The sequence below is a fragment of the Argiope bruennichi genome, chromosome 8 (assembly GCF_947563725.1).
Source record: "Argiope bruennichi chromosome 8, qqArgBrue1.1, whole genome shotgun sequence".
Classification (NCBI taxonomy): Eukaryota; Metazoa; Arthropoda; class Arachnida; order Araneae; family Araneidae; genus Argiope; species Argiope bruennichi.
In genome coordinates, this window is record NC_079158.1 from 77,762,862 (window position 1) to 77,789,799 (window position 26,938).

General features: G+C 25.6%; 1 protein-coding gene across 1 annotated transcript; it reads left to right on the top strand.

Moving 5' to 3' along the window:
* Window positions 1-2,076: 2,076 nt before the first annotated feature.
* On the top strand, window positions 2,077-25,893 carry LOC129981849 (menin-like). The gene is made up of 6 exons (XM_056092884.1): window positions 2,077-2,521; window positions 5,732-5,884; window positions 7,815-7,999; window positions 10,324-10,589; window positions 17,274-18,051; window positions 25,046-25,893. The coding sequence occupies exons 1-6, from the start codon at window positions 2,104-2,106 to the stop codon at window positions 25,262-25,264; spliced, it is 2,019 nt and encodes a 672-aa protein (XP_055948859.1). The 5' UTR covers window positions 2,077-2,103; the 3' UTR covers window positions 25,265-25,893.
* The last annotated feature ends 1,045 nt before the right edge of the window (window positions 25,894-26,938 follow it).

The window sequence follows — 26,938 nt, forward strand, 5'->3', positions numbered from 1 at the left end:
AACTTGAGATTCTGACGCATTGGTTTTTTTAAAATAATTAATAGGCTCTCTGTGACAGAAAAATATTTAACTATCTGTGCAAGGGATTCACTCTCTGCAGCTTGGTTGCATATCATGTTACTTTTTATTAAGAAAAAACTCTAGAGCTCTCAAACATACATTATTATTGTGCGAGGTATTTACAAAAGCAAGCAATGTACAAGAAAAAGTATTAAATATATTCAATTGAAAGTGAATACACACGGCACCATCTACTCTTTAGGCAATGTAATTCATAACAATTCTGTTCCCTGTGAAATCAATAATTCAAAAGCACTTTGAGCTAGACGGATGATATTTAGTGTATAATCTACGTTAAATTTGTATCTTTTCTTTCCAATTCTAAAAGAAATTCATACGCAAGTAATTTTCAAGGTTTTCAATATTTATGTGATGGAAGGGAAGATAACACATTTAATGGGAAAGATGTGACAAAGTTTCTAGAAAATTATTCCCAATATTTTAATTTTGCTCACAGATATTGCAATGGCCTACAATATGACGGTTCACTAAAATCTCAGGTGAAATTATGTGACAACCACAGTTCTTTTTCTTATATATTTTATATAATAAAGTGTAAAATGTTTACTCCAAATACCGTTTCAGCCCCATAAATATTATTCGCAATCAACCCTTTCAACCAGATAAGCTGCATTTCTTTCCAAAGATTAATCTTTATGTCTGTAATTATAATAATTTAATATTATAACAATTTTTTTATAAAATATTTTTAAATATTTATTATTTTCTTATACCATTGATCTAAGATATTTTTGAATCTAATTTGGTATAAGTTTTTTCCATGTATGATAAAAATAAAATGTTTAATATCTATGTAATAATAATAATATAAAAACCCCTTTTTCTTAAGTCCGGTTAATAATAATTTCTGTCTGAAAACAAAAATCTCCTTTTAATAGAATCCGACATATCATTGACTTAAAATGTGTCTTAACAGTTGAAAAAATAAGCTTCATTCGCAATAAAAATTATTGACAGGAGGAAAACAGTCATTGAAAGTGCATTATGAATTGATTAAAAAAGTTATGGGAATGTTGCAATTTTTAAATGAAATCGTGAAGTGTTTATAATTTGAAAAGCAGTCTCATATTAAAGATAATTTTGAATCATGTTAATTATTTTTCTGAAATTTCAATGGGTAAAAACAATAAAAAATCCATTTTGTTGCTATTTATAAGCTGATACTTATTTAATATTCAGTCCTTAATAGGTAGCTTTATTCAGTGGAGTTTGAAGCAAACAAAATCTATTTTATCTCAAAGATTTATTTCATATTTCATCATGAAATTACAAATAATTCTTTACACAAGAAAAATAATGGCCGAAATGAATTATTGAAAAATCACAGTTTCTGCCACTGAAAAATCTCTAGTTAATCCATGCGTCGATTAAAATAAGGTTGTTCACTCAAGAAATTTATTTAACGTAACAGGGGATAAACTTCCCAATTCCAAACGAAAATGTCAAGTCTTTGAGTTCTTCGTTCGACTATTTGATTTGGGACTATCCTTTACAGTTAATATCCATGTCAAGAAGAGCTTATTAAATTAAGTCCAAATGGATTATCGGATTTGAAACTGAATACTTCAATTCTTTTCTAGTGGTTCAATGCTTTATTTTAAATGTTAAGGTATATATCTTTTCCTTTCAGTATCGTATAAAGTTAAGAGCGTACAAGATTCTTTTTTTGAATTTTTAAAATTGAAATTTTCTTGATGTAATTTGATTGGTTAATATTTCGATTGAAATTTTTTTTTTCTTATTTTGTGAGATACTTTTAAAATTCTTCCTTGATGAATAAATTTTATCTTAGAACAAATTGTCATCTTCTAGTAGGAATATTTTTAAAAATATCTTTTTAAGTTCAATATTTAGTGTATTCATTTATACTTTTTTTTTAAATTTTGGAATCATCGTTTTCGATGTTAATTGTTATTATGTTATACAAAATATCAAAGATGTATAGCAGGTGGTGGCTGCGGAACTAATTATCGCTCTGTTTCGTAACTGCGCATAAACTGAAGATCAATTTATTGTATCAAGATGGCGAATTTAACTGAAAGTGTGAAACGTCATTTTCCATTGAAAAACATTAAGGATGTTGTCCTTTTATTTCAATCACAAATTCAGAATAATGATGAACCCAACTTGGCTTTACTTTCTGTTGTGGTTGGTTACATAGAAAATTTGTTGACATGTAACAGATCCTTACCTTTAAATTGTGACGTAGAAAGTGCTCTTGAACCCGTGTTTCCAGTAGTTGATATTTCTACGATTGAAGCATTGTATGCTAAGTTCAAATGTCAAGTTAAAGGTTCAGTAGATTTGACTCAATTTCGGAGTAGCCGATACGCTACTCGTGAATTAGTTAAGAAAGTTTCAGATATTATTTGGGGTTCCTTAACGAGGAGTTACTATAAAGATCGTGCACATTTACAATCTCTTTTCAGTTATTTAACAGGTAAGGCTTGTTGGAATAAATATGGAGATAGTTTTCTCATTAAAAAATCTTTTTCCGTTTCATTTTATTAAAAATTTCATAAGTTTTTTGCTTTATTTGTGTATTTTTTGAGATAATGAAACACGTGTTTGTCAAAATGCCGGTATCGTGGATTGATTAAAGTAACCAATGTTATACATTGCAATTTGTGTCAGATTTATAGTTCTAAGAGTATTATCGTATGTCGACACTTCTAATGTGCAGTTATTTATATACATTTTATAAGAGAATGAAATAAATATATAATCAGAACATCTTGTAGGTTCAATTCTATTGGTTGTCATAGGCGTGCATGGCGCATGTTTATAAACAATCCCCGACCAAAAAAAACTTTGCTTTTTTAAATTCGTCTTTATAAATGATTATTGTTACGAAATTTTAACAGGTAATACGATGCAATCATCTAAATTTATAATAAAGCCTAAACAAAACAAACAAAAAAAAAAAATTAAAGAAAATTCTTTAAGTGAATCGTTACGCATATTTTTCTTCAGTATATATATATTTATGTTTTGAAGATGTTAGTATAATAATTTCGTAATTATTATACACTTGGTTAATAAATCATTAACAGAATTTTTGCATGGTGTTTAGTGTGCATTGAATCATATTAAAATATTAATTTCATAAATTATATCAATTTTGTATAGCAATTTTCATAACTATTTTAAATATGTTTGATTAATTATTTAATTGCTGTGGTTGTATACATTTAAAATTCCTGAACTGATATGCTATTTCTTTAGCTCAATAATATCTTGTGTATACTCCAGATAAATTCCACTTGCTTAGACTAGATACAATTCCTATTTATGGATATATTTTGCAAAATAAATTTAAATTCTACATTTTATCGTTGTTAAAAATTTAATTTATTTGAATTCTTTTCATCAAATTTAATTCAAATCAATCTCTAAATTGATGTTCTGAAAAATATTTACATTTGATTATTTATTGAAAAATTTATTTAAGATTTTTTTTTAAGATAAGACAATTTTTTAACATTTTTAATTCCTCCATTTTTAATTATTTTAATAATTGTTTATTATGTAAAGAGATACTGCTATCATATTTTCATGTTTTCTTCTGTCATCTGGCAGTGATTAAGAATTGTGAGATGTGACTTAAAATATTGCTTTGATATATCATGCCAGTTCATGTTTTTTAGATTATTGTTACTAAGATTCTATTCTAATAAATATTCTGAGATAATTTAGATATTTTACTTGCAAAAATATAAAACAAAATTGTGTATACTATTTTGTTAAATTTAGCCTGTTTTTACTATTATGTGAATGGTTATTTCATTAATAGGGTAATGATCTTTACAATTTTTAATACTGATAAATTCATATTATAATATATTAAGAAAAGGTGTAGAGAAAAGGAAATTGATAGCAATATGCCAGGGAATGTTTTGAAATGCCATCTGTGTACTACGAATACTGAGATTTTCTGAAATCGTGGTAGAAGTGAATTCCTATAAGACATATGTGCAATATATTCTACATTTTTGTCTTGATTTTTTTACTGTTTGATTTCCCCATAAAATATCAAAATACAGAATAATATGAATGATGCAAGTTTCATCTGACAAATTCTTGGCTTTCATGTGTAGTCTTTTTTTAAATGATAAAATTTTCGATAAAATTTTCCAAAATTATGAATACAACTTGTTAATGCTAGAAGAAAGTTATATATTTAATATAGGATCACTAATAACTGAATAAGTGACATCCAGTAAATAGGCACTAAGTTAAAGGAAAAGTATTATCAAGAACTGTTATGTGAGCGGGTCTGGTGCATGTTAAATCTAACGTGACTAAACATCCTTCTGTTGGTATGGTTTGGAGAGGGGGTGCCAGCTCAGATGTCATGCTTGTCATTTGATTGCAGTTCAAAATTACGAGGTCGTCCCAAAATAGCCCTAGCGTTGCTTTAAAATGGGACATTAATATAACTAAACTAAATTAAAAGACTAATGCTAAGATACCAAGATCGACTTAAAACTAGGGTGCGAGCTCCATTTGCAAATGTTAACAAACAAATATATGCTTTGGGTAGAAATATATTTCAGTAACTTTTTTTTTCTTATAAGGAATTATGATCAGAATTGTTCTACCTAAATAGCTAACTTGGGCTTTGTAGATTATCAGATTTTTTTTTTCAATTTTATTTGTATTGCTCTATTGTATAATATTAATTCATGTAAAATATATTGTTTAATGGCTTACCTGATTACTTACCTGAAATACCTAAGCCTTTTTTGTTTTTTTAAATTTAAAATATTTTTGTTTATATTTTATTACATATGTTTTTTGTGTCTGATATTTTTGTGATTAACACTTTTATGTCTGTATAATTCAGAAAGGGGAAAAAAAAATTCCTTGTCATTTGAACGTTTTGCAAAATTGTTTGTTAAAATGTGCAAATATAAAGCATAATATTTTTTATAAAATAATAAATGTAACTGTTTTTTATAAAGTGATGCCTATAAATGAGTTCAATTTATTAAAATAATTGAAAAAAAAACATAAAAAAATATTCTAGTTGAATTATGACATATTTTTTATGAAGCTTAAAATAGCTTCTTTTTAACAAAATTCTGTCTCTTTTTGTTGATAGGCAGCAAAATAGTCCCCCAAATAAAATGCAATTTTGCAAGATTTATGCAACAAATTTGTGAATTTTGTCATTTAATATGAATAACATATTAAGACATCGAGTGACAATATATCAGTGACATTGCAATGATTCACCATTGAATTGCAACTGACTTGCCATTGACAGCATGTTGCTATCACCTACAAATATTGACTGCCTTGTTTATGGCTACCAGATGTGAAATATTAATGCTGGTATTTCTAGATGTCAAAATGTTAAGTATTTTTTAAAAGAGTTTTAAGTATTATTATAAGCTTACTTTTTGATACTTTTCAGTCAGGTTGACAGCAGTTGATATGAGCAACAAATACACAATATGTAACTTTTTTTTCTTTTTTAATAAAAATTAATTTTTTTCTTGTTATTGAAAAAAAATTTTTAAAGTTAAATTAAATATTTTACATCAATTTTTATATTTGGTGATTGGTGCTGTCTATATCATTGAAAAGTACAAGTTTTTTTTAATGATTTTGAAATTTTATAATCATTTGATTTCAAATTTTTAAGGTAATAAATTGGATTGCTTTGGAGTTGCGTTTGCTGTTGTAGCTGCATTTCAGGTGTTAGGATATAAGGATGTTCATCTTGCTTTGTCAGAAGATCACGCTTGGGTAACATATGGTAAAGATTCAGAAGAAACTGCAGAGGTTACGTGGCATGGTAATTTTTTTTTAATCGAAATATATTCACATTTTCTTTTAATATAGATATAGCATCAAATTCTGACATATATAGTATGAAAGATTAGTTGATAGCATCGATAAGTCTATTATATGTTTTTTGAGATATTAACTGCTAAATTCTATAATATATGTAAGTAAATTCTTGGCATGATTTTCTAAAATATGTGAAAAAATGTTGATCTCAAAAAAAAAATCGTATACATGTCTATAGCCATCTATTTTTTAAAATCCTTTATTTACTTTAGCTCTACTTTATGTTTTGTTTACTTCACTTTAAAATAGCAGATTATTAGAGATTTTTCTCTTTAATATTAACCAGTTTTAATGCATAATTAAAATTATTAATGCATAATTAATTATTAAAATAATTAACCAGTTTTAATTATCCATGTAATTAGTTAACTTTTATTAAATTTCAAATTATTTCATTTTTATACTTTATATATCAAATCTTTTTATTATTAATTTTATGAACTATAAGATTTAATTTGCAATAGATGAAAAATATGACTCTTTTAGTTTTTGTAAATAACTGTTTTCTCTCGATTCTTCAATGGATGTTTACTGTATAGCCAAATCTAAGAAGCAGCTTTTAGTGGTATTAAGCATTTGTGGGAAAAGTATTGCTTGTTCGGATGAAACCTGATTTCTATTGCATCACATTAATAATAGGAAGAGGTTTAATCAGTTGGCTTGAAATAGCTATTAGATTGAGACAGTATATATATATAGTTTTGGCTGATGTTGACTCAGTTACACATGATTAACATCAGTTATTCAATTTATGAACAACCCTGAATATCAGTGCTGATTAGTTCATTCATCCATTGTGTCTGTTTTCCCATATGATGTTGGATAAATCCTCTAACATATTCCCATGCTGCCAAAATTGCACTTATATGATTTTGAAAACTTGACTGAGAGCAGTGTCAGTATCCTTGCTACCAGATATCCTTAAATCATAATCTAATGAAACAAAGGCATTTTAGTAGGATATCTTTTCCAAACTTGCAATATATTATTAAGCAATTTATGTAAACTGGGAGATCTGTGTGTAGTTATTGAGAATATATTTTTCCTTCTGACATATAATAAAAACTTGTAATGATATACCACATGTATTGAAACTGTTATATGAATTAAAAGTTGGATTAGTTATAATAATGTAAGGATATCCAGAATACCTAATACATATGGTTAAATTATTAAAAATACTAATGTTGTAATCCTAGAATAGCATAAAAGTTTGGAGAATATATATTTTGCATAACTAACATATATGAATGGTATATCTAGTTATCTTCAATTAAAAGGAGCAGTAGTATATGCACTGTTTCCATTAGTCTATTAATGTAGCTTTGCTATTAAAAGATTTTTCTTTTGTCAGTAGTTAAATTCCTGAAATCTTTGTTTAAAATTGGAAAAATTGTTAAATAGCATTTTTGTTTGAGTATTGTATGTAAGAATTTTGTAGTATTAAAATTTTTGAATTGCTTTGATTTTCTGTTTGAATTCTCTTTTAGTTTTCAATTTTTTTTTTTTTTTAAATTTTTTGTTCCATTCTATAATTTGGATCAACTTTTTGTCGCCATTATTTGAATTGAAACTTTTTCATTCTCTTTTAAAGTATAGGAATGTTTTTAAAGTTAACATTTTTTACTTTTAAAATAGTAATAATAATTCTATTTTTTTATATTTAATGTATGTAAATTCAAATAAGCTTTTCATGACTTAAAAAGAATTTTAAAAAATTACACTAGCATAATTAATTCTAAATTTTTAAAATTGTGATTGACCAGAGAAAAAAAAATTATGATATCATTTGTGGTTGCATTTTAATCTTTTTTCTGTTATCTTATTTAATTCTGTTTATTTCGTCCATCTGTGTTAAAGATGCATCGTTTTAGGAAAAGGCAATGAAGACAAAAGAGGTCAACCTGTGAATGTTGGTGTAACAGAGAAATCTTGGCTATATTTAAATGGTTATCCTGTTAAATGTACACGGCGGATGGAGGTAGCTGCTCTTGTCTCTGGCATAAATCCTTCAATTAATGCAGTATCTGACAGCATAGAGCTTGCACGACTACAACAGGTTTGTTATTTTGTCAGATAAGTTGTAGCTTCCTTTCTCTGTTAAAGTTCTTTATTAAAACTTTATTGAAGAGCAGAGGGGGAAATCATGGAAATATATATATTTTACCAATTAAACAAAAATTTACTGAAAATGAAATAGATAAACAGAAATATTTAGCTTATTCACTTTTTACTGATAAGCAGATTTGTCCCCTCTTTATCTGTACCCTTATTTTCATAAATGTTTGGTTTTTTCTATTTTTTGGAAGTGCTCATCATTAATGATTCTTTTTATCATTGTTTTAATATTTTTGCTCTATTTAATTGATAGCTTGTTCATAAGAAATGCATTAGATTTGTTTAGCTTATATCAAAGCCAAGAATAGATTGGAAAAGCATTGTTTTCTTTTATATTAATATATATATATATATATATATATATATATATATATATATATATATATATATATATATATATATATATATATATATATTAAAATTTCATTGTTTCTAGCATGAAATAAGGAGGAAAAAGGGTAATATATGAAACAGTATTTTATTTCAAGTTGAAGTTTGTATTGTGAATTGCACTCCATCGTGAAGATGTATTTTATACAAAAATGTCTGTTTATAAAGGATCTTAAATTCATTTGTTCATTTTATACAATTTATAAATCTAAAATCATTTATTTGGCTATGTATAATATTGAATATCTTTAATATATAAATTATCTTATTCACAATTTATATACATTTTTCACTTGCAATACATTGGATTGTTATATTGAGCCTTTGGATAATTGTTTAAATAGCAATTATATTTTTTATAAGTAGAATCCCATCTAGTTTCCTTGAAATTTTTAAATAACAGGGGTGCCAGAGCATCATGAAAACTGGGAAAATACAGAAACATCTAAATCAAAGAATCATCTAAACAAAGAAAATTCAGGGTCGTTGGAAAATTTAGATAAAAAAATTTCAATTTCTTTCTTTTACTTTCTTGCATATATGCAGTATACAGAAAGTGTAGTAATTGTAAAAAAAAAATCCATGTTTTGGGTCTCTCCGAGTTTGAAAAACACATTTTTGGAAAATGTCTGTCTATCTGTCCATCCGTGACAAGAAAACTCTAAAATGATATGAGCTAGATGGTTAAAATTTGAAATTTTAAAAAATGTATGAAAAAATTTGTACAAAATCATTAAAAATATTTTGTTGATAAATATTAAATTATAGTGAAATATCCAAAAATAAAGGTTATCTTCAAATTCTTCCCACTAACACAAAATGAAATTTTAAAAAAAAATCAAAATGATGGCACTTTGGTTTCAAAATCTAGCTGATGAATGATATATGCCAATTGAAAACTGGCTAGAAGTTTAGAAAGAATATATTGACTTTTAACAAAATGATATAAAAAAAAACAATAATAATATGTTAATTTGTGTTGTATTCTAGAGGAAAAGTGATCTATATAAAAAGAACAATAATATGTTAATTTGTGTTGTATTCTAGAGGAAAAGTGATCTATATAAAAAGAACAATTTAGTGAGAATTATTAATATAATAGAAGGTAAAAGGATCAAAATTTATTCTTTGCCAGGAAATTAAATATAAAATGAAGGTAAGTAGAGAAAGGGAGGAGAACATGAAGTGTTAGAAGAGGTTTTTGAATATCATACTGCACTAAAGTGAGGTTGAATATTTTTTCTGCAGTGATTTCTTTTTTTAGTTTCATTATTGTTTATAGTGATAATCCCAAATAAGACTTGATAAAGTTTGTTGTAAATAGCTGATTTATATTTGTTATTAAAAAGAATATTTTAAAAAGTTTTGATCATTAACAAGTTGTGCTATTGAAAATATTATAGTTATTGTGATGTTATATACAAAACTGCTACTGACCACTTCATTGGCAATTGATATAGATAATTTTTTTTGTCCATATTAAGTTATAGAACAAAAATTGCACAAAATTTATTAATTATTGTATTTAATTATGTAAAATATCTGTTACTGTTTAAAACTAAATTGAAGTAAATCTGTTTTTTAAATACATTGATCATATTTAGAACTAATTACATGGATACTATGATACATCATATAGCTTCTTCATGCTACCAACTTGAATTCTTTCTTATTGTTATAAGTTTTCACTACATAGTGAACATTGAATTCCATTTTTTTTTCCTTGCCTGCATTCATTCATGAATCTTTTTTTTTCTTCGTTATTGATGTTTTTAACTTAATTATGTAAAATTCTCATCAATAAATATAGTATAACCTTTTGAAGAATAATTGCTAATTCTCATCATATTACTGAAATATTTAAATTATTTTCAGCAACTTCTTTGGCTTTTGTATGATTTAAATCATTTAAAGACATATCCTATGGCTCTTGGGAATCTTGGAGACCTTGAAGAAATCTGTCCTAGTCCTGGGCGTCCTCCGCCTATCGAACTTTTTCGAGAGTCCATTATGGCTGCACAGAGTTATTATTCCAATATGCATGTGTATCCTTATACGTATCTTGGAGGTTACTTATACCGTAATGGACGATATAAAGGTGCACTTGAAGCATGGGCTAATGCTGCTGATGTTATAAGAAAGTAAGCATATACATATATATTTTTGTATGACAAGGATTTTTTTCTATTTTTTTTAATGCTTTAAATTAAATATTATAAAACATATCTTTTAGTAACATTAGATAACATATTTTTGATATTTTTTAAGAGCAACTATTGTTTTCATTCTTTCAGACAATAATTGCATTTTTTAAATTTTAAATTATGTAATCCTCATGTATTTTGAGTGAATTAAGTGAATTTTTAGTAAGTTTATCTAAAGTATTTAAATTTATTTAGTACATGAAAACTTGATTTATTATTCGTTACTGAAAGTTTAACAATATACATTGATATGCCTGAATATATATTTTTTGGCTAAGTTTTGAAGACATTGTAATGGATTAAAATTGGAAAAACCAAATTTTGCATGTATTACATATTTCACATTTATATACAATATAAACTGCATCATAGACATCAAGTTTGCAAAAAGTTGTGTTTAGTTTATAGGTTTAAAGCTTTTTATCTATATCAGTATTATGGGCAGATCATGAAATTCTGTGTTAAATCTCAATAATCCTTTGCATTTAAGGTTGATGAATACATAATAAAGATCGAGCTAAAAGAGAGATAATTAATATAGCTAACCTATCATACTACTCAAACAAAAGATTGAACAACATTATTATTCAGCATTATTCATCACTCAATATACAAATTACCTTCAGGTTTATGAATTCGATAATTTTTTAAATTTAATACTTAGCATTTATAGAACTGGGATCTGAATAATTATTAAATTTATACTGCATTTTTCTTTACAAAATTGTTTATTTCTATATTATCTAATTTAAGGCCATATAATACTAAGGGTTATTTGAAAAAAAAAATTTGAGAATGACCATAAATAACTCTACTTATTAAAAAAATATCCAATTCTAATGTAGAATGGTAGAATCTTTTACATTCCTGTTAAAATTAATTTTGCCTAAAATATTTTCATTTATTTATTTTCAAAACCTGATATTGTGTAATTATTTAATAAATTTTATCTTAATATATATAAATTACGTGTCACGTTGTTTGTCCGCGATGGACTCCTAAACTACTTAACCGATTTTAATCAAATTTGCACACCGTGTGCAGTTTGATCTAACTTAAAAGATAGGATAGTCCTTTTTTTGAATTTTTAATTAGAATTTTAATTATTAATTAAAAACTAACTTTCCCGCCAAAAAAATCTTTTCATTTTCCCCACCGCCAAATGAGTTAGTTTCCAAGTTTTTTCCCAACAGTCATGAGGCTAGGCTTAAGATTTTTCGGCTGATTATTTGAAAAGATTCTATTTATTTTCTTAATGTTTGATGCATTTAAAATTAAACATTGTTAATTAATCGATCTTTCGGATTCATTCTTAAGTACTTTTGAATTAAAGTAAAACAGAATAAAGGAAATTAAAAATGTCTAATCTGCATAGCGTTACCTCAACTGGCGTAGAAAAACTCACGCATTTGCGTTCCGTAACTGGCGTTGAAAATTCACGCATGCGCATTGTGTTCTGATTGTTGACATGACAACCATTATCAACGGATGATTTAAATTATTTTTAGGTTAGTTGCATGTTTTTGTAATTAAATTGTATTTATGTTATATATTTTTTTGTATACGCTTATAGTTTTAAGTACATCGTTTTTTAAGTAGTTTTTTTAACCTGTTTTCAACCGATTATTTTAAACGATTCGTTTTATTTCCTTAGTGTTTGATGCATTTAAAATTAAACATTGTTAATTAATCGTTCTGGTCATGATGAATCTGAGAATATTTTGTTGACAAATTCTTGAAATATTACAAAAATTAGGAAAGATATTCTTTAGTTCCCATAAAGTTTAAACGCTCAGTGACTCTATTATCAGTAATCATATCCCAAAAAAATACTTTGTTTCAGTAAAAAATATTATTATATTAATTGCAGATTAATCCTTTCCAATTTAATTTGAAGTATAAATTCTACGGGAACTAACAGAAAATTAGAGAGATACATATTATGTTATGACTGAAGGCGTTTATAATATTATGAGTGAATTATATATCAAAAGTTTTAAAATATTTTGATGAAGAAGCTATTAAAGTAGGAATTGCATAAAATATTTAATTATTAAAATTTAAACGAACATTAAGATTGGCGAACCGGCTGGTCGCCAAAGGCGGCTAGTATTGTATAATTCTAACAAAAAAAAAATCCCTGATCAATGGGAAAGAATATTTATTTTCATATTTTTAAGTGCATATGAAAAGTAATTATTCTTTATCTGCTATGCTTTCAGTATGTAAGTAATTTTAAGTGCATACATCAATTAAACTATTGAATTCCCTTTTTTGAAATATGAAATTCATGTAACTAAAAAACCTAACTAAATATTTCTAATTTAAACTAAATCTAAGTCATCAACTAAATCTTTCATAAATTTTTTTTCCATGCAGATGTCATGGGAATGAATACACTAACTCATAACTTTTTCTCTAAATATAATGACTTGTGATCTGGAATCAATGTTAAGACTGAATCTCTTTTCTCTTTTAATCAAAAACATGCATGTTTTGCAATGATTTTCAATGGAATATTTTAAAGTATTCCTGTAAAGTAAAAGCAATTTGATTATAATTAGTTATTATTGATATGATCTTAATTGTTGTTTTTTGTTTTGAATTTATTTCTGAATTTTTTTATTATTACAATTAGTATTATCTGCAGTAGACTAAGTCCAGAGTTACGTTTTAAAATGCAGAATTAATAATTTTAACAGCGGCATAATCTCCAATATTTCTGTTTTTGCACTGTAATACATTAAAGATATTATATAATAAGTGTATAAATGGTAAAAAGTAACCTCTTTAAAGAATTTTGTGATTCTATATGGAAATCTTTACCTAATACTTTTATGAATATTTATATAACACACAGTTGAGCTATGTCTTCATTTGGAAAATTGTTTTTTTGCTCCTGCCTTAGATGGCAGTGATGGTGTGATTAATAAAGCTGAAAACAAAGCTTTTGTATTTATCATTGGTTTTTCTTAGTTTTATGCATATTATTTTACAAGAAATGAAATTGCTCTTTGAAAACTAAAGGAGAAAACAAATAATATGAAAATGCAAGTGATTTCTGTTTCAACATTAGCAGAACTATGCCTTTTTTTTATAGAATGCTTAAAATTCATAGTGTCTTTCTCTTGAAATTAATATATATATATATATATATATATATATATATATATATATATATATATATATATATATATATATATATATATATATATTTAGAAACTGAAACACATACAGTACATCTAAATATTTTCTTTATCTTGTCACATAATGATTCCGAAATATTTTGATGAATATATTTTTGAAATCATTAGATGTTAAGTTTCCTGTTTATTTTTGAACTAGCTGATAAATCCAACATGTGTAATTAAATATATATATATATATATTCAGATTTTTTTTAGTAATGTAAAATTAACTATTTATTTAAATGTTTTAAAAATTTCCTTTTATTTTCTAATTTGTGAGCAAAATTAAACACATATTTATTGAAGAGTTTAAAATTATAGCATTTTGAATCCATGGTTAAAAACTGTACAAATCAATTCTTAAATGTAAAACATTCTTTTTCATAAATTATTATTATTCACAACATCTTTGTATTATCTGAAGCGTTCTTTTTAATTAGAGTTTAATTAGAGTATAATTTTAATTAGATTATCTCAAATGGTTTTTAAAAAATGCAGGAAGCTGATTTTTTCATATATTACCAATTTTTGTAGAATATCAAATTTAATAATTGAAAATAACAATTTAAATATGTATTTAACCCTTTCTAGGGCCATGGGAAGTATGCTTCCCACCAAATTTATCAATCTTTGTATGAAATGATGTAGGTTGGCATAAGTTCTGACAAATTTTTTTAGAAAGACAGAAACTTAGATGCTTCAGTTCTTTATCTTGCACAAAATGACATGTCTTGATTTGTTATTTAATTATTAATTAACCAAATTAATTAATTAATCAAATTAAATTGATCTAATAAGCTAAATGAATCCTTTTTCTTATTCTAATTTCTAGTCTAAAAATTTTTTAACATAATATGACTAGAAAAAAATGGCCCTTTAAAGGGTTAAAGCAAGATAGAATAAGGCAGCTATTTTGGATAGTGACTGCAAACTCCATAGATTGTTAAAAGCAAGTAATCAAGTTTAGAATCATTTTCAACCAATAAGAAATTTTAAAATAAACTTGCTTTAGAGACATTTTTCAGTATCAATAAAGGAAAAGAAATTTTATTAAAATTAAATTTCTCATTACTATATTTTGTTTATTTTAAATTCAGTTTATTTAATCAATCTTGTCATGTTGATTTGCATGTATCTAATGGGAATACAGGTTTTAACTAAAAAACAAACTATTTATTGAAATGCTATAACCTTAGCTAGAAGCTTTTTTAAACTTGTAGTATTTGCGAGTCAAATTTGAAAAAGTATTTTTTTATTTAGTTAAATACCCAGATTTTAAAAACACAATTTCAAAAAAGAAAAAAAAAAAAATAATAATAATTCTGACTTTATTTAAGCAAACATTATTTTTTGTCATTTGTAGACATAAATGTATTTGCTTTTGCTTATATTAAAATGTTCTGTTTCAAAATCCTATTTTTATATTTTATATTTAAATGGCAGCATTCTTGTTTTCTTAAGAGAAACAATCTTAATTTTGTACTATTTAAACTTAAAAAAACATTTTAAGGTACAGTTGCATTTAAAATTCAGTTTATTAAATACGTTTTTATAATGATAATGAATGGTGATTGTGCTACAAATGGTGCTGACAATGAAATTTCATTAAATGTGTCTCATGACAAAGTTTCATCATAAATATAAGATGTGATCTCATATTTATGATCTCTTTCAAAATTAATTACAATGAGATTTTTGAAATTTTTCATAGCTTGATTTTTTCGTGTCTGATTTTAACTTACAAAATATTATATTTAAATAATTTTATTTATCCATGTAATTTGTTTCAGATTTACTGAACAGCTGCATTAAAAAAAATTGAATTGGTTTATTCATTACTCTTTAAGTATCTTTGCCTGATAAGAATAATTTTGCTTTTTGTGTGTTTCTGTGATTAGCATTAATTTTGATATGCTTATTTAATGGTTTTGACCTACTCTAAATTGCACATCTTTTTTATTTTTCAATTTTATTCATGTAATTTTGAAACAGTTTAGGCACCTCATCATTAATCGTACATCACATAATTGCTTTTGCATTGTTTTGAACAACATTTAAATCATTCTGTGTAAATTAAGAATTTCTGAAAATTAATTTTAAACCTGATGCATATAGTGCCTAGAAGAGTATATAATTGATTTATGCATCTATTTTTTCAACTACAGTTTTATTTTAAACTTTATTTCTTACAAAATTATTTAAAATATTGTTTGTTTACATTTATATATATATAAAGCAGTTTGATATTATCAACAAATATTAAGATTTGGTTCTTGGCAAGTGGAGCATTTTATACTCCTTTGCATTCTAAAATTTTGAATAACTGAAATTTTTTTGTATTCTGTTGAAGTAATGAAGTTACAGTATTCCCTTCCACTACCCCATTTTTAGATTCCTGAAGTTTAATAGTGTTTCTACCTAGTTATTGTTGTAGGAATCCTTTTAAAATATGGCATTTAGAATTCTAAAATAAACTATCTCTAAATGTAAATATTTGTTATATTGCTATAGATATTGAAATGTCACATAAATGCATAAAAATTCATATTCAAATTACTAACCCGTGGTCAGTTCCAAAAGTTGAAGTCACTTGTATTAATAACAGGGGTGTTTGTGCTCCGGGGAAACCCCGGAATTCCGGGGATTTTGAACTTCGATACCCGGAAATTCCGGGGATCGTCGTTCAAAAGGAAGTAGGAATAATAATGAATTATTTATTTTGATCTGGGTAATTTTGTTTGCTTTGAAAGCAGAAAACGCAAGGTCAGTGTGTGTGGTGAAAACTTTTCCTTTCTTTCTCCAAAGGCAGTGATAATGCGTGAAAAGGGGGGAAAAACTTCTTTTTTGTTCTTTCCTTATTGCGAGTTATGACCCGGTTCTCGGACATTCTCTTCTGGATTCTTTTCGGCAAGTAGGCGCGGCAGAAAAAAAAGGGAGAGACTTCGTTCGACCAGATGTGCGATCACGTGACCTGGGTTCAAAGGTCTTAATTTTGCAAAATTAATGGTTATTAATTTTGCAAAAAAAGTAATTCATTGAACTTTTATAATTAGGTCATTCAATACTTCATAATCGTAATTTTTCATTTCTCTCCCCCCCCCCCTTCTCGAAACTCCAAAATGTCGGTAGTAAGTCCGTAAAAGTTTCCGGGGATTTTTTGGGGTCCCACAAACACCCCTGTAATAATCTGCTTACACATTCAAAATTAAGAAATTATATATTCTGTTAGCAATTCTGCATTTTAGTGATTGAATAAAACTCAACATTTGATAGAATTAAAAAGAACCTTGTAGATTTTAAATAATAAGAAAAGAAAAATGTTAAATTAACATCACATACAATTTTGGATTTTATAATGCATTCATCTGCTTCTTATTTTTATAAATCTTTTTTATGAACAAATGTTTATATATTGTTTATTTAAATTTTGTAGATATAATTATGGACGTGAAGATGAAGAAATTTATAAAGAATTTTTGGAAATTGCTAATGAGTTGATTCCTCATATAGTCAAGGTTGTCAGTTCTAATGGCTGTGAACCATCTGGTCAAGCTGACATTCCTTTACTTCAAGACCCTGAATGCTTTTCCCACTTACTTAGGTTTTATGATGGATTATGTGAATGGGAAGAAGGTTCTTCTACTCCTGTTTTGCACATAGGTTGGGCAAAACCTCTTGTATCCACAATATCAAAGTTTCCTGGAAAAGTTCGGTGTATGGTTGACATAACGGTTCCTGAAAAGAAACTGGACTTAGATTCAGAAGTTGCGGACTCTGAAAAGAATGAGGGAAAGAGGCCTTCCGATAAAGCAAAATCTGGGAAGGAGAACTCTGTTAATGGTTCATCAGAGGAAAAGCATTCAAAATCCAATAGTCGTAAAAGTATTTCTTCTGAAAATGAAAAGAACAAAGGAAAGAAAAAGGATACTTCTGCTGGCCAAGAAACAGAATTTCTACAAACTCTTGAAACACAGATAAATTCTGATGAAGAGCCACATCCTAACATTAGGGCTTTGGCTGCTGCTTGTGCTGATAATATTTTAAATCCTGAATATTTATTGGGATCTGGTGAACCATTTTCCTCTAGATCATCAAGTTCATCTTCTGAGATGCAAGATGGGCTCAACTCCAAATCCAATGGAACACCTGTTGTACCTGATATTAATAGTGAACCAGGATTGGATATTGATTCTACTACAAATTTTTTACAGGTAATTATAATTTTTTAAAAAATTTCTTGTAGAACAATTGTGTAGAGTATTCAAAAGTTATTTTTATTATAATATATTGTATTAATTGATAGTGGCATTTAATCTTATAATTTACTGTTTCTGGTTACCAGATTGTTCACTGGAAATATTGATAATGTTTAATTTCAAGTATATCTCTTAAGCATAATTTATTCAAGTTTTCTTCTTTTTTAAGCTTCAAATTGTGAAAGACATAAAGCCATGTTATTTTAATAGTTCTACACCTTTTCTGTTTGTGTGCATGAATACTTCTAATGGAATTGAATTTTATATCATTGTGCTATTGAAGGCATAACTATAAGAGTAATCTATTTTCTATTGCTAGTTTTTTTTTTTTTTTTTTTTAAATATCTTAATTGCACTTTCATGTTACACATTCAAACTGCTTAAATAATAATCAATTTTCTTCCTTAACTATCAATAATGGAAGAAAATTGATTATAACATGAAAGAATGATAATAGTTTGAATTTACTTACAATGAAATCTCTTCTTGAAAATTTTGTAAAAACAAAAAAAGTTTTCAATTAAAAAAAAATCAATTTTAAAATTGATATATAATTTGTTTAAACAATATAATTTGTAGAAATATAATTTTTATGATTTTTAAAATGCTATAGAAATTGCTATTATTTACTAATTTTTGTAGAATTTATAGAAAAATGATAAAAATAGTATTTTTAATTAAAAAATGTATAAAGCTGCACATTTTTATCTTCTAGAATATATCCATACATTTCTATGTCTAATGGTCTGTTCTGTAGATTACTGACATGTACACACCAACAGATTTTTTTTTTATAAATATTTATTTAAATTGCAAAAATTAATGCAAATTTATATAAATAAGGCATTAGCACATGTATATATGTACACCTATATGGTGGTGTATTATACAAGTAATTCAAAGAATAAACAATGTAAGAAATGAATACATAATGGTTATAATTTTGTATTTGTATTAAAGCAAAGTTTTCGGAAAAACATAATATTTTTACATTTCATTATAAATGATACTTTAAAAAAATAAAATAGCAATGTTATACAATAGTTTTCAAATGCGATTGAAATTCTGAATGCCCCGGACCTCCTTAAAAGTCTCTCTCTCTCTCTCTTTGACACCTTGTCAAGGGCACCAAAGGGGTCACTTATATTTGATAAGTAGATTGATTATAGATTGAGTGTGCATTAATTTTTTCACAGCTTCACATGTAGAATGATATCGGGAAATAAGCGAATATTTTACTATGGGCTAAATTAGGATAAAGTTTTGGAAATTAATTTGGTTAAATTAAGAGTTTAAAATATCATTATATATATATAATCTCTTAATCTAATTTAAATCCTAATTAATTTCCTAAGATTTATCTTAATTTAACCCATATTAACTTAATTCTAAAATGTTCTCTTATTTCCTAATCCAGCATCACCTTTTTTATTTAATGCTATACAAGCTCTGTAAAACTGCATTAATCAGCACTCTCACACTCTCCAAGTGAAGGGATAAAAATCTGTCATACTTTACAAATTTTTTTCTAAGATATATATATTTCCCTTTTCTAAATCTACAGGTTTCAAAGAATCCCTATCAGAATCTTACGATATAAAATCACTCGGGAAAAATATTTTATTCTCTTTTGCCTTTGTGACATGCTGTAGATTAATGTATGTCGTTGTTTCTTTCTTGTGCATAAATTATGTCTCCTGGGATAGAATGAAGCGAAGTTTAAAATTTCAGAAGTATCTTTTCTCTCTCCTTGGCCGTGAAACTGCTTAAAAAAATATGTGTTTACGTTATATATGTATATATAGTCATTTTTTTTTATAAATGTGATAGGTTAAATGTTGTTTCATAATTATCTTTGTGCATGTATTTTGCTTATCTAAAAATGATTGTGTAGTATAAGGAAATAATAAATTATGTTAAAGATTTGTTTTTCTTCAACCATAAAAGGGGTAAATTGGCTCAGAACATTATCAAATTATTACATTTATTCAATTGGACTTTTAACTTTGTTACAAGATGCTTTAAAAAGTTAAATAAAAAACAACAGCACATGAAGTAATTATTACAAAGTTGACTGGTTGAAATTACATTTATTCAAAAAAAAAAAAAAAAAATGGTTGAATGCTTTAAAATTTTTTTCATAATTCGTATTTAAATCTTATTTCAATGACATAATATTTGATTTTATGCATTTACAGAAAGGGTGAAATAAAATTATAATTTTAAATATATTCTAGCACATGCACACACACAAACAACATCAACCCTACCGATTATGTTCATTAAATTTATATTCTATTAATTTGTCAATTGCTATTAAATCTAATATTTCATTCAAATTTAATTAAGCATTTGAATATATCGTTTATTCTTGACGTCTTGAGTTGTGACTAGCTTGTGTGTTTCACTGAATATTTCCGTTTTTACAGATATTCATTTTATATGACTGTCTAAAATTTTTGATAATACATTCAACCTTCTCAGATAATTTGATACTGCTTGTATATATCAGAGGATATTTTAGACTGTCTTATAAAGTAAACTTTTCTTATAATTTCTGTTTAAAGGTTTCAGTATATTTATTTACTATTTATTAGGTTTATACTTGATAAATCATGCCATAGATTAAAAATAATCTGTCGATATTATTTATTTTATCCTAAATTAGCATAAATATATTTTATATTGATAAGAACATTATTTTTAGAGTGTTTTATTTGGGTCTGTTCGAACTACAACAAATTTTCAACTACTTATAAGAAATAGCAGCATCAAAATATTTAATAAATATTTTTATATAAATATTTTGGATGTTACGTCATTTGAAAAGAATTTTCTCATATATATATTTAGTAAATTTTTTTCTAATGATATTGAAATATCATTTGGGTCAATGTGGCTTGATAATCTTTTCTCTTAGTTGTACATAAAAACTTCTGCTGTATATTATTACTTAAATGAGAAAGAGTAAGAATACATTTTTTCACTTTGATAATAAGAAAAAAGATGCACAGACATTTTTTCCTATTCAAAAATATGGGAAATCAGCTAGAAATTCAGCCCAAACTATTTTATCCATATGAAAATCCTATATTATTACATTTAGAACAATTAATTCTTTTCTTGGCTGTGTCTTTTCAAGTAGCATATGCCTAATAATAATCTAAATTTGAATTAAAATAAGGAATTTAAATGATTGTAAATTTCATTTGTTCTAAAAAAAATTTATATATAAAAAAACTATAAAAACTAGAAAAAGTCAAGGCATGCAAGACATATATAACATATATGAGTTAGGAAAGCATGATGTTACACATGATAATTTCTGTATTTTTTGAAAATCTGGTCTACTTCTACTAAAGTAAAATTTTATGTATGGCATTATAAGGAAAAGCAAACCACAACTTTTTGATAAAATAATAATTAAAGAGATAAATCCTTCACAATTTCACTTAACAGATGATATAACTGCTGTGAATTATATTCTAAAAAAAGTATAAGAATATCTTTATGCATCTTGATAAATCAGTTTGTAACAGACTAGATAAAAGCTGGAAATGAGATTAAAATGTCATTAAACAAGCTGTGGATTAGTAAAAGGGGTAAACATCTGACCAATGATTATATTTTATAGATATGGATAGTTTTGCTTACAATGCATTTATTATTTAGACGTCAATAAGCACCAAACAAAATTGGAACAAATAAGGAATTTTTTAGAAAATGAGGTATTTGACAAGACAATATTTTCCAGAAATAAATAACCTATAATATAAAAAGGGGGTAAAGTTAATGATAATCATCAACTTCCAGTATTGATTTACAGTCGAGTAATGTGTCTGATTCAGGTTTATTCACTAAGATTCAAATTTTGTAAATTTTTAAAGATTTTTCTTATTGCTCTTTTTGCAATTCTTATAGAATTTGTTTGCCAGTGAAAAGTTTCTGTGTAGATTTTGGTAAAGGTCTGTTCTGATTGACAGAGCAATGTGAAACCATTGAAGTTAGGGCTAAGAAATTTGATAAAAAGTTGCTTCTAGGAGATAAGAGACCCACTAAGAACAGACTTTTCAAAATTGTAATTAGAAATTTAATTAAAAAAATTAAAGCAATTTTTAGCATGTTTTCTGTTATTACATTAAAGCATATTATCAGACAAAAATATTTAAGGTTGAAACAATAGCTTTACAATGATCTTGTTTGAAAGAATGCATTTTTTAAAATTCAGTTTTAGTAATTTTTGAACTATTAGTTTTGGATACAATTTGTATTCTATTGTAATGAAATTCAAAACATCATTACTTTATTCAGTTATTGAGTTCTTCAGTTCTTTTTTTTTTTTTTTTTTTTTTTGCTGCTTATAATTTAAATCAAAAATTTTTAAAGTACATTAAATAAGATTCTTTACTTAATGAGCAGTTAAATTTTGTGGTAATGCAATATATTGTTTTGTGTTGACTTCACAAAATACTTCTTTAAGATGTATCAAGTGGCAATTTTTATTTTCATTTTGCTTTTAACTACATAGCTGGTGTCTTTTAAATTTCATGAATTTGTTTCCATTATTTATAAAATTTATGAAAATCAGGAATTGTGAAAGGACTTTCATTTCTTTGCAAAAAATATATATTCATGTTCTGTGATTTTGGTCAAACCTAAAGTAAATGTTATTTATCTTTGTATATAGGTTAAAAAAAAAAAAAAAAAGGTTTTTATTCAATTTTGAAAATGTGAGATGTTCTAAAAAGCACTTTAATATGCTTCAAGATGTAAAATGCAATAAAATAATTTTTTCTGTTAAAAAAATTTGATATAATTTTTTTTTAACTCATGGCATTATTCTTATGTCAAATTTGTGGTAGTTTTACCAGTCTTAAAATTTTATTCATTCTGGAATATTTTAACTCTTAACTTTATAAATTTATAAATAAAATGCTTTAAGTTACTAAATATGGCGAGTTAGTGCAGAAAGCCTTTCCTTCCCAAGTATGTCGAATTTAATTTGTTATTACATATGAAATCTAATACAAAATTTTTTTTATCATGTCATGCTTTTACATCTCTGTCAGTATTTTTAGAAATGATGTATCCATCCAAATCAACTGGTAACTTTCTATTTTTAAGAAATATTGAAAAAGGCCATTGTATAAAAGTTGGCTTAGTATTTTGCTAATGATAATTTTTATGTTTTTGTTAAAACCAAAAAAGTGATAACTTGTTTTACAATACAAGTTATTGTGCAAATGCAAAAATAAATATTAAAATGTAGTAATTGCTCATTTAAAATTCATTACAAATTTTTTCAATAAAAATTGAATTTTTATAAAAAAACATTATGCTTAGAATATATATATATATATATATATATATGCATGCAAGCATATGCATAATTTTTGCAGCATTTTGTTACTATGCTCTCTGTCTAAATATAATATTTTCTGAAAACATAGAAAACATTGGAAGCTGCAATTAGTATTTAATACTCGAAGTTAGAATCGCATTGATCTAAACATTATTTGTACTTGAGTAGTAAATGCTAACAGAATAGAAAATTTATTTGAAATCTAAAAAAATTATTTTAAAAATTGAAATTTAAAATTTCAGATGATCATATTTTAAAAATTCAATTTCAAATTTAGCATTCTTGAGATGTTAAATTTGATATATTGGATAAATTTTCAGTAAGTTTTGAGATATTATTGTAGATATAGGTTTTGCATTGAGATTTTAAACTTAAAAAAAAAATTAATAAATAAAAAAAATTTGTTTGGATGCATATGATGGATAATGCTTAATGTATTAATTTTTCTCTACTGTACTGATTTTCATCTTTAAAATAAAATTTCAGTTTGTTTGTGCTAACTTATTTGATTCGATAGTTCTAACTAAGATTGATATCCAATTTCCGTTTATTGGATATTAAAGAATTCCTGATATGATTTCAATCTCTATGAAAAAAGTAAAATTTTGCTTCTCTTTTTGTTATAAATTGGTTTTAATATCTCTCTCTATTTAATATTTAGCATTGATTATGTAATTCATATTTAGTTTCAATTCTTTTAATTCTGAATAAAATTTAAATGAAGATTATTATTATACAATGCCTTATTTTATTTATAAGGCTTATAAAAATATCATAAAATACAAAGCTAATAAAATTGTGGACCATGCCCTCTTGATTGATTTATGTTTAATCATCAATTAGTCATTAATTTTTTATTTTAAATAATTTTAAGTTTGCAAGTAAAAATCATAAAAAAAACCATTGTGAATAAAATTACTGCATTTAAAATTTGGTAAATAACTATTTTGGAATGGATTTCTATTAAGTTTTTGCACCCAATTTTCATGTCACTGAAAATCTTTAGGGCGGAATTGGGATTATGAAATTTGTTTCCAAAGAAAACAGTCATTAGAATTTCGAAACATAACTTATAAATGTGTCCTATTATACAGTTTTTTCTGTTTATCTAGTAAGATTAGTGTTACAATTATTTTTTGCTTAAAATTCAGAAATATTTATATAAATGTTTGACTTATTAGTTTTTTAAAAAGAATTCTGCAGCATCGAGCCTAATTATATGCACATATTTACATTTGTATTATATCTAATCCAAAGGATTTGGAAACAAGGATTTATACCCAACATTTTCTGTTGATTGTTTTTTAATGCCACAAGAACATATTTGAATTTAGGTAACACACACACACACACACACACACACACACACACACACACACACACACACACACACACACACACACACACACACACACACACACACACACAATCTAATTTGAAGAAAAAAAATATTTAGTAAATTTGCATATATACTTAATATTTTATTATTTGACTGAAATATTTGTGTAATAGATATTGTAGAAGTTTCTATGTATTTATTGCTGCTCTTCATATGATTTTGTTCACTATTTTCTGTTTCTTTTAAAGAATGATGACCTGACATCTGATTCTGCTTCTGTTACTCTAACGAGTCAAAAGATGAAAGGTCTGAAAGATTTGCTTCTTGCTGAAAAGTTAAATACATCTGCGATACAATTGCAGCTTACTGCGCAATCTCAAGTTCAAGTTGTGAAGAGGGGACGCCAATCAAGTGAATTTGATTTGGGGTCTGGTGGACGTACGACAAAAAGAAGTAGGCGAGATTAGGAGGCCATAGTCAGGCCATGTTCAAGTGTGATATTTAAAAGCGACGGAGAAGGTAGTCGCAGCTGTGATTCGCATGTGTATATCGCCCATTGTCAGACTTCTTCCTTGTTCATGCTTTCAGTACTTGTTCCAAAAGAAACAGTATAAAAAGATTGTACTTAGAAGAAGTGATAGGAAGTGTGTATATAATACACCAGAAATTCCTATTATTAACTGTTTGAAAAAAGAAAAACCAGTTTATCTCTTTATTAATATTTGTTCACAACTGTTACTGTTTAATCATTATCATTGAATGGCAACAGCTAGCATTTTTATTTCAGTCAGAGGCAATATTTATCCTGTTCTATTTGTTAATTTTGTAGCTGTATGTGTACAATTTGCAACTTTTTAATATGTTTCAATTCACAGCTTTAGTAAAGTGATCAATAACTGTGGTGTTTGGTACTTGTGTGTCTTGTTGTAAACAATTGTTAAGCAATCAATTTTGCATTACTTGTTGAGCTTCTTGTTTTATTTTTTGTTTACATGTTGAGATGTTTATTAAAATTTATATAATTGACCTGAAATTTAAATTAAAATGTAAATAAATAAAATTATATATCTATATATATATATTAATTGAACAAAGTGTGAAGTCAAATATTGAATTGTTCCAAAGTATTCTTTTTATATTTTTTCATATGAAAGATATTTGAGTAAGTCGGTGTTCAGTATCGTGAATATTTTCATTGATTTTGAATGTGATGAGGAATGTATTTCAATATAAATAAGTTTCATTATTGATCCACAAAATTTATTAGACATATAAATGAGATTGATGTTTATTTCAAAAGATAAGCTTTTCCAAAATAGATTAAAGAAAATTTTAACAATTATTTTGCATCCATCAAGTGGATATTTTTGTTTGATTATTATTATGCATCGCTCCATTTTTTGTGATAGCTAAAAGTAGCATTTTTATTTCAAAATGTTGATTAACATCTTAAACGTATTTTCTGTAATTTTACGTTAGTTTGTTATTCTCATTACAATTTTTAATATAGTCTTCATATAAAAGGCATATACATATATATTTAAATGGATTTTTTTTTGTTTAAAAATGTGTGCTTGTATGATTTACAAGCATGTTTTGATAATATATATTATTTCTTGCAGTACATTTGATTTATATATTTCATTTTTTTAAAGGAATTGGATATTATTTAATCATTGATGCTATGATATATAAATAAATCTTAAAACTATCACATCAGTATTGAACTAAAATTTATCTAATTTTTAGATACATTGTTATACTTTATTTTACATGTGTTAAATATGAGTTTGATACAAAAAAGTAAACAGTTTTTAATTTGTTTTCTACAGTTTTTTGAATCTTGTTATTATAGTAAAACTCTGATTTATTTATAATAGTTATTTGATTTATAATTCGTAGTTTAAATAAGTACATAGACTCATGAATTAATATAGCTTAAAGTACTTAAGCAGTATTGATTGTTCTAATTTTAGAAAAACAATATGGTGCAAAAATCATAAGTGTGATCTCCATAATTCTTTTTTTTTTTTTTTTTTTACTTTAAAAAATGTAAAACTTTTTCTGCAGCAATAACATTAGAATTTCAAAATTACATTTAATTTTCATAGATATATTTTATGATATATTTTAATTTTTAT

Excerpts from the sequence above, each read along its gene's own strand:
- LOC129981849 (XM_056092884.1), top strand. The coding sequence starts at position 2,104 with ATGGCGAATTTAACTGAAAGTGTGAAACGTCATTTTCCATTGAAAAAC. Across the intron at positions 5,885-7,814 it reads TGCAGAGGTTACGTGGCATG|GAAAAGGCAATGAAGACAAA; the intron begins GTAATTTTTTTT and ends GCATCGTTTTAG. Across the intron at positions 18,052-25,045 it reads CTACTACAAATTTTTTACAG|AATGATGACCTGACATCTGA; the intron begins GTAATTATAATT and ends TTTCTTTTAAAG.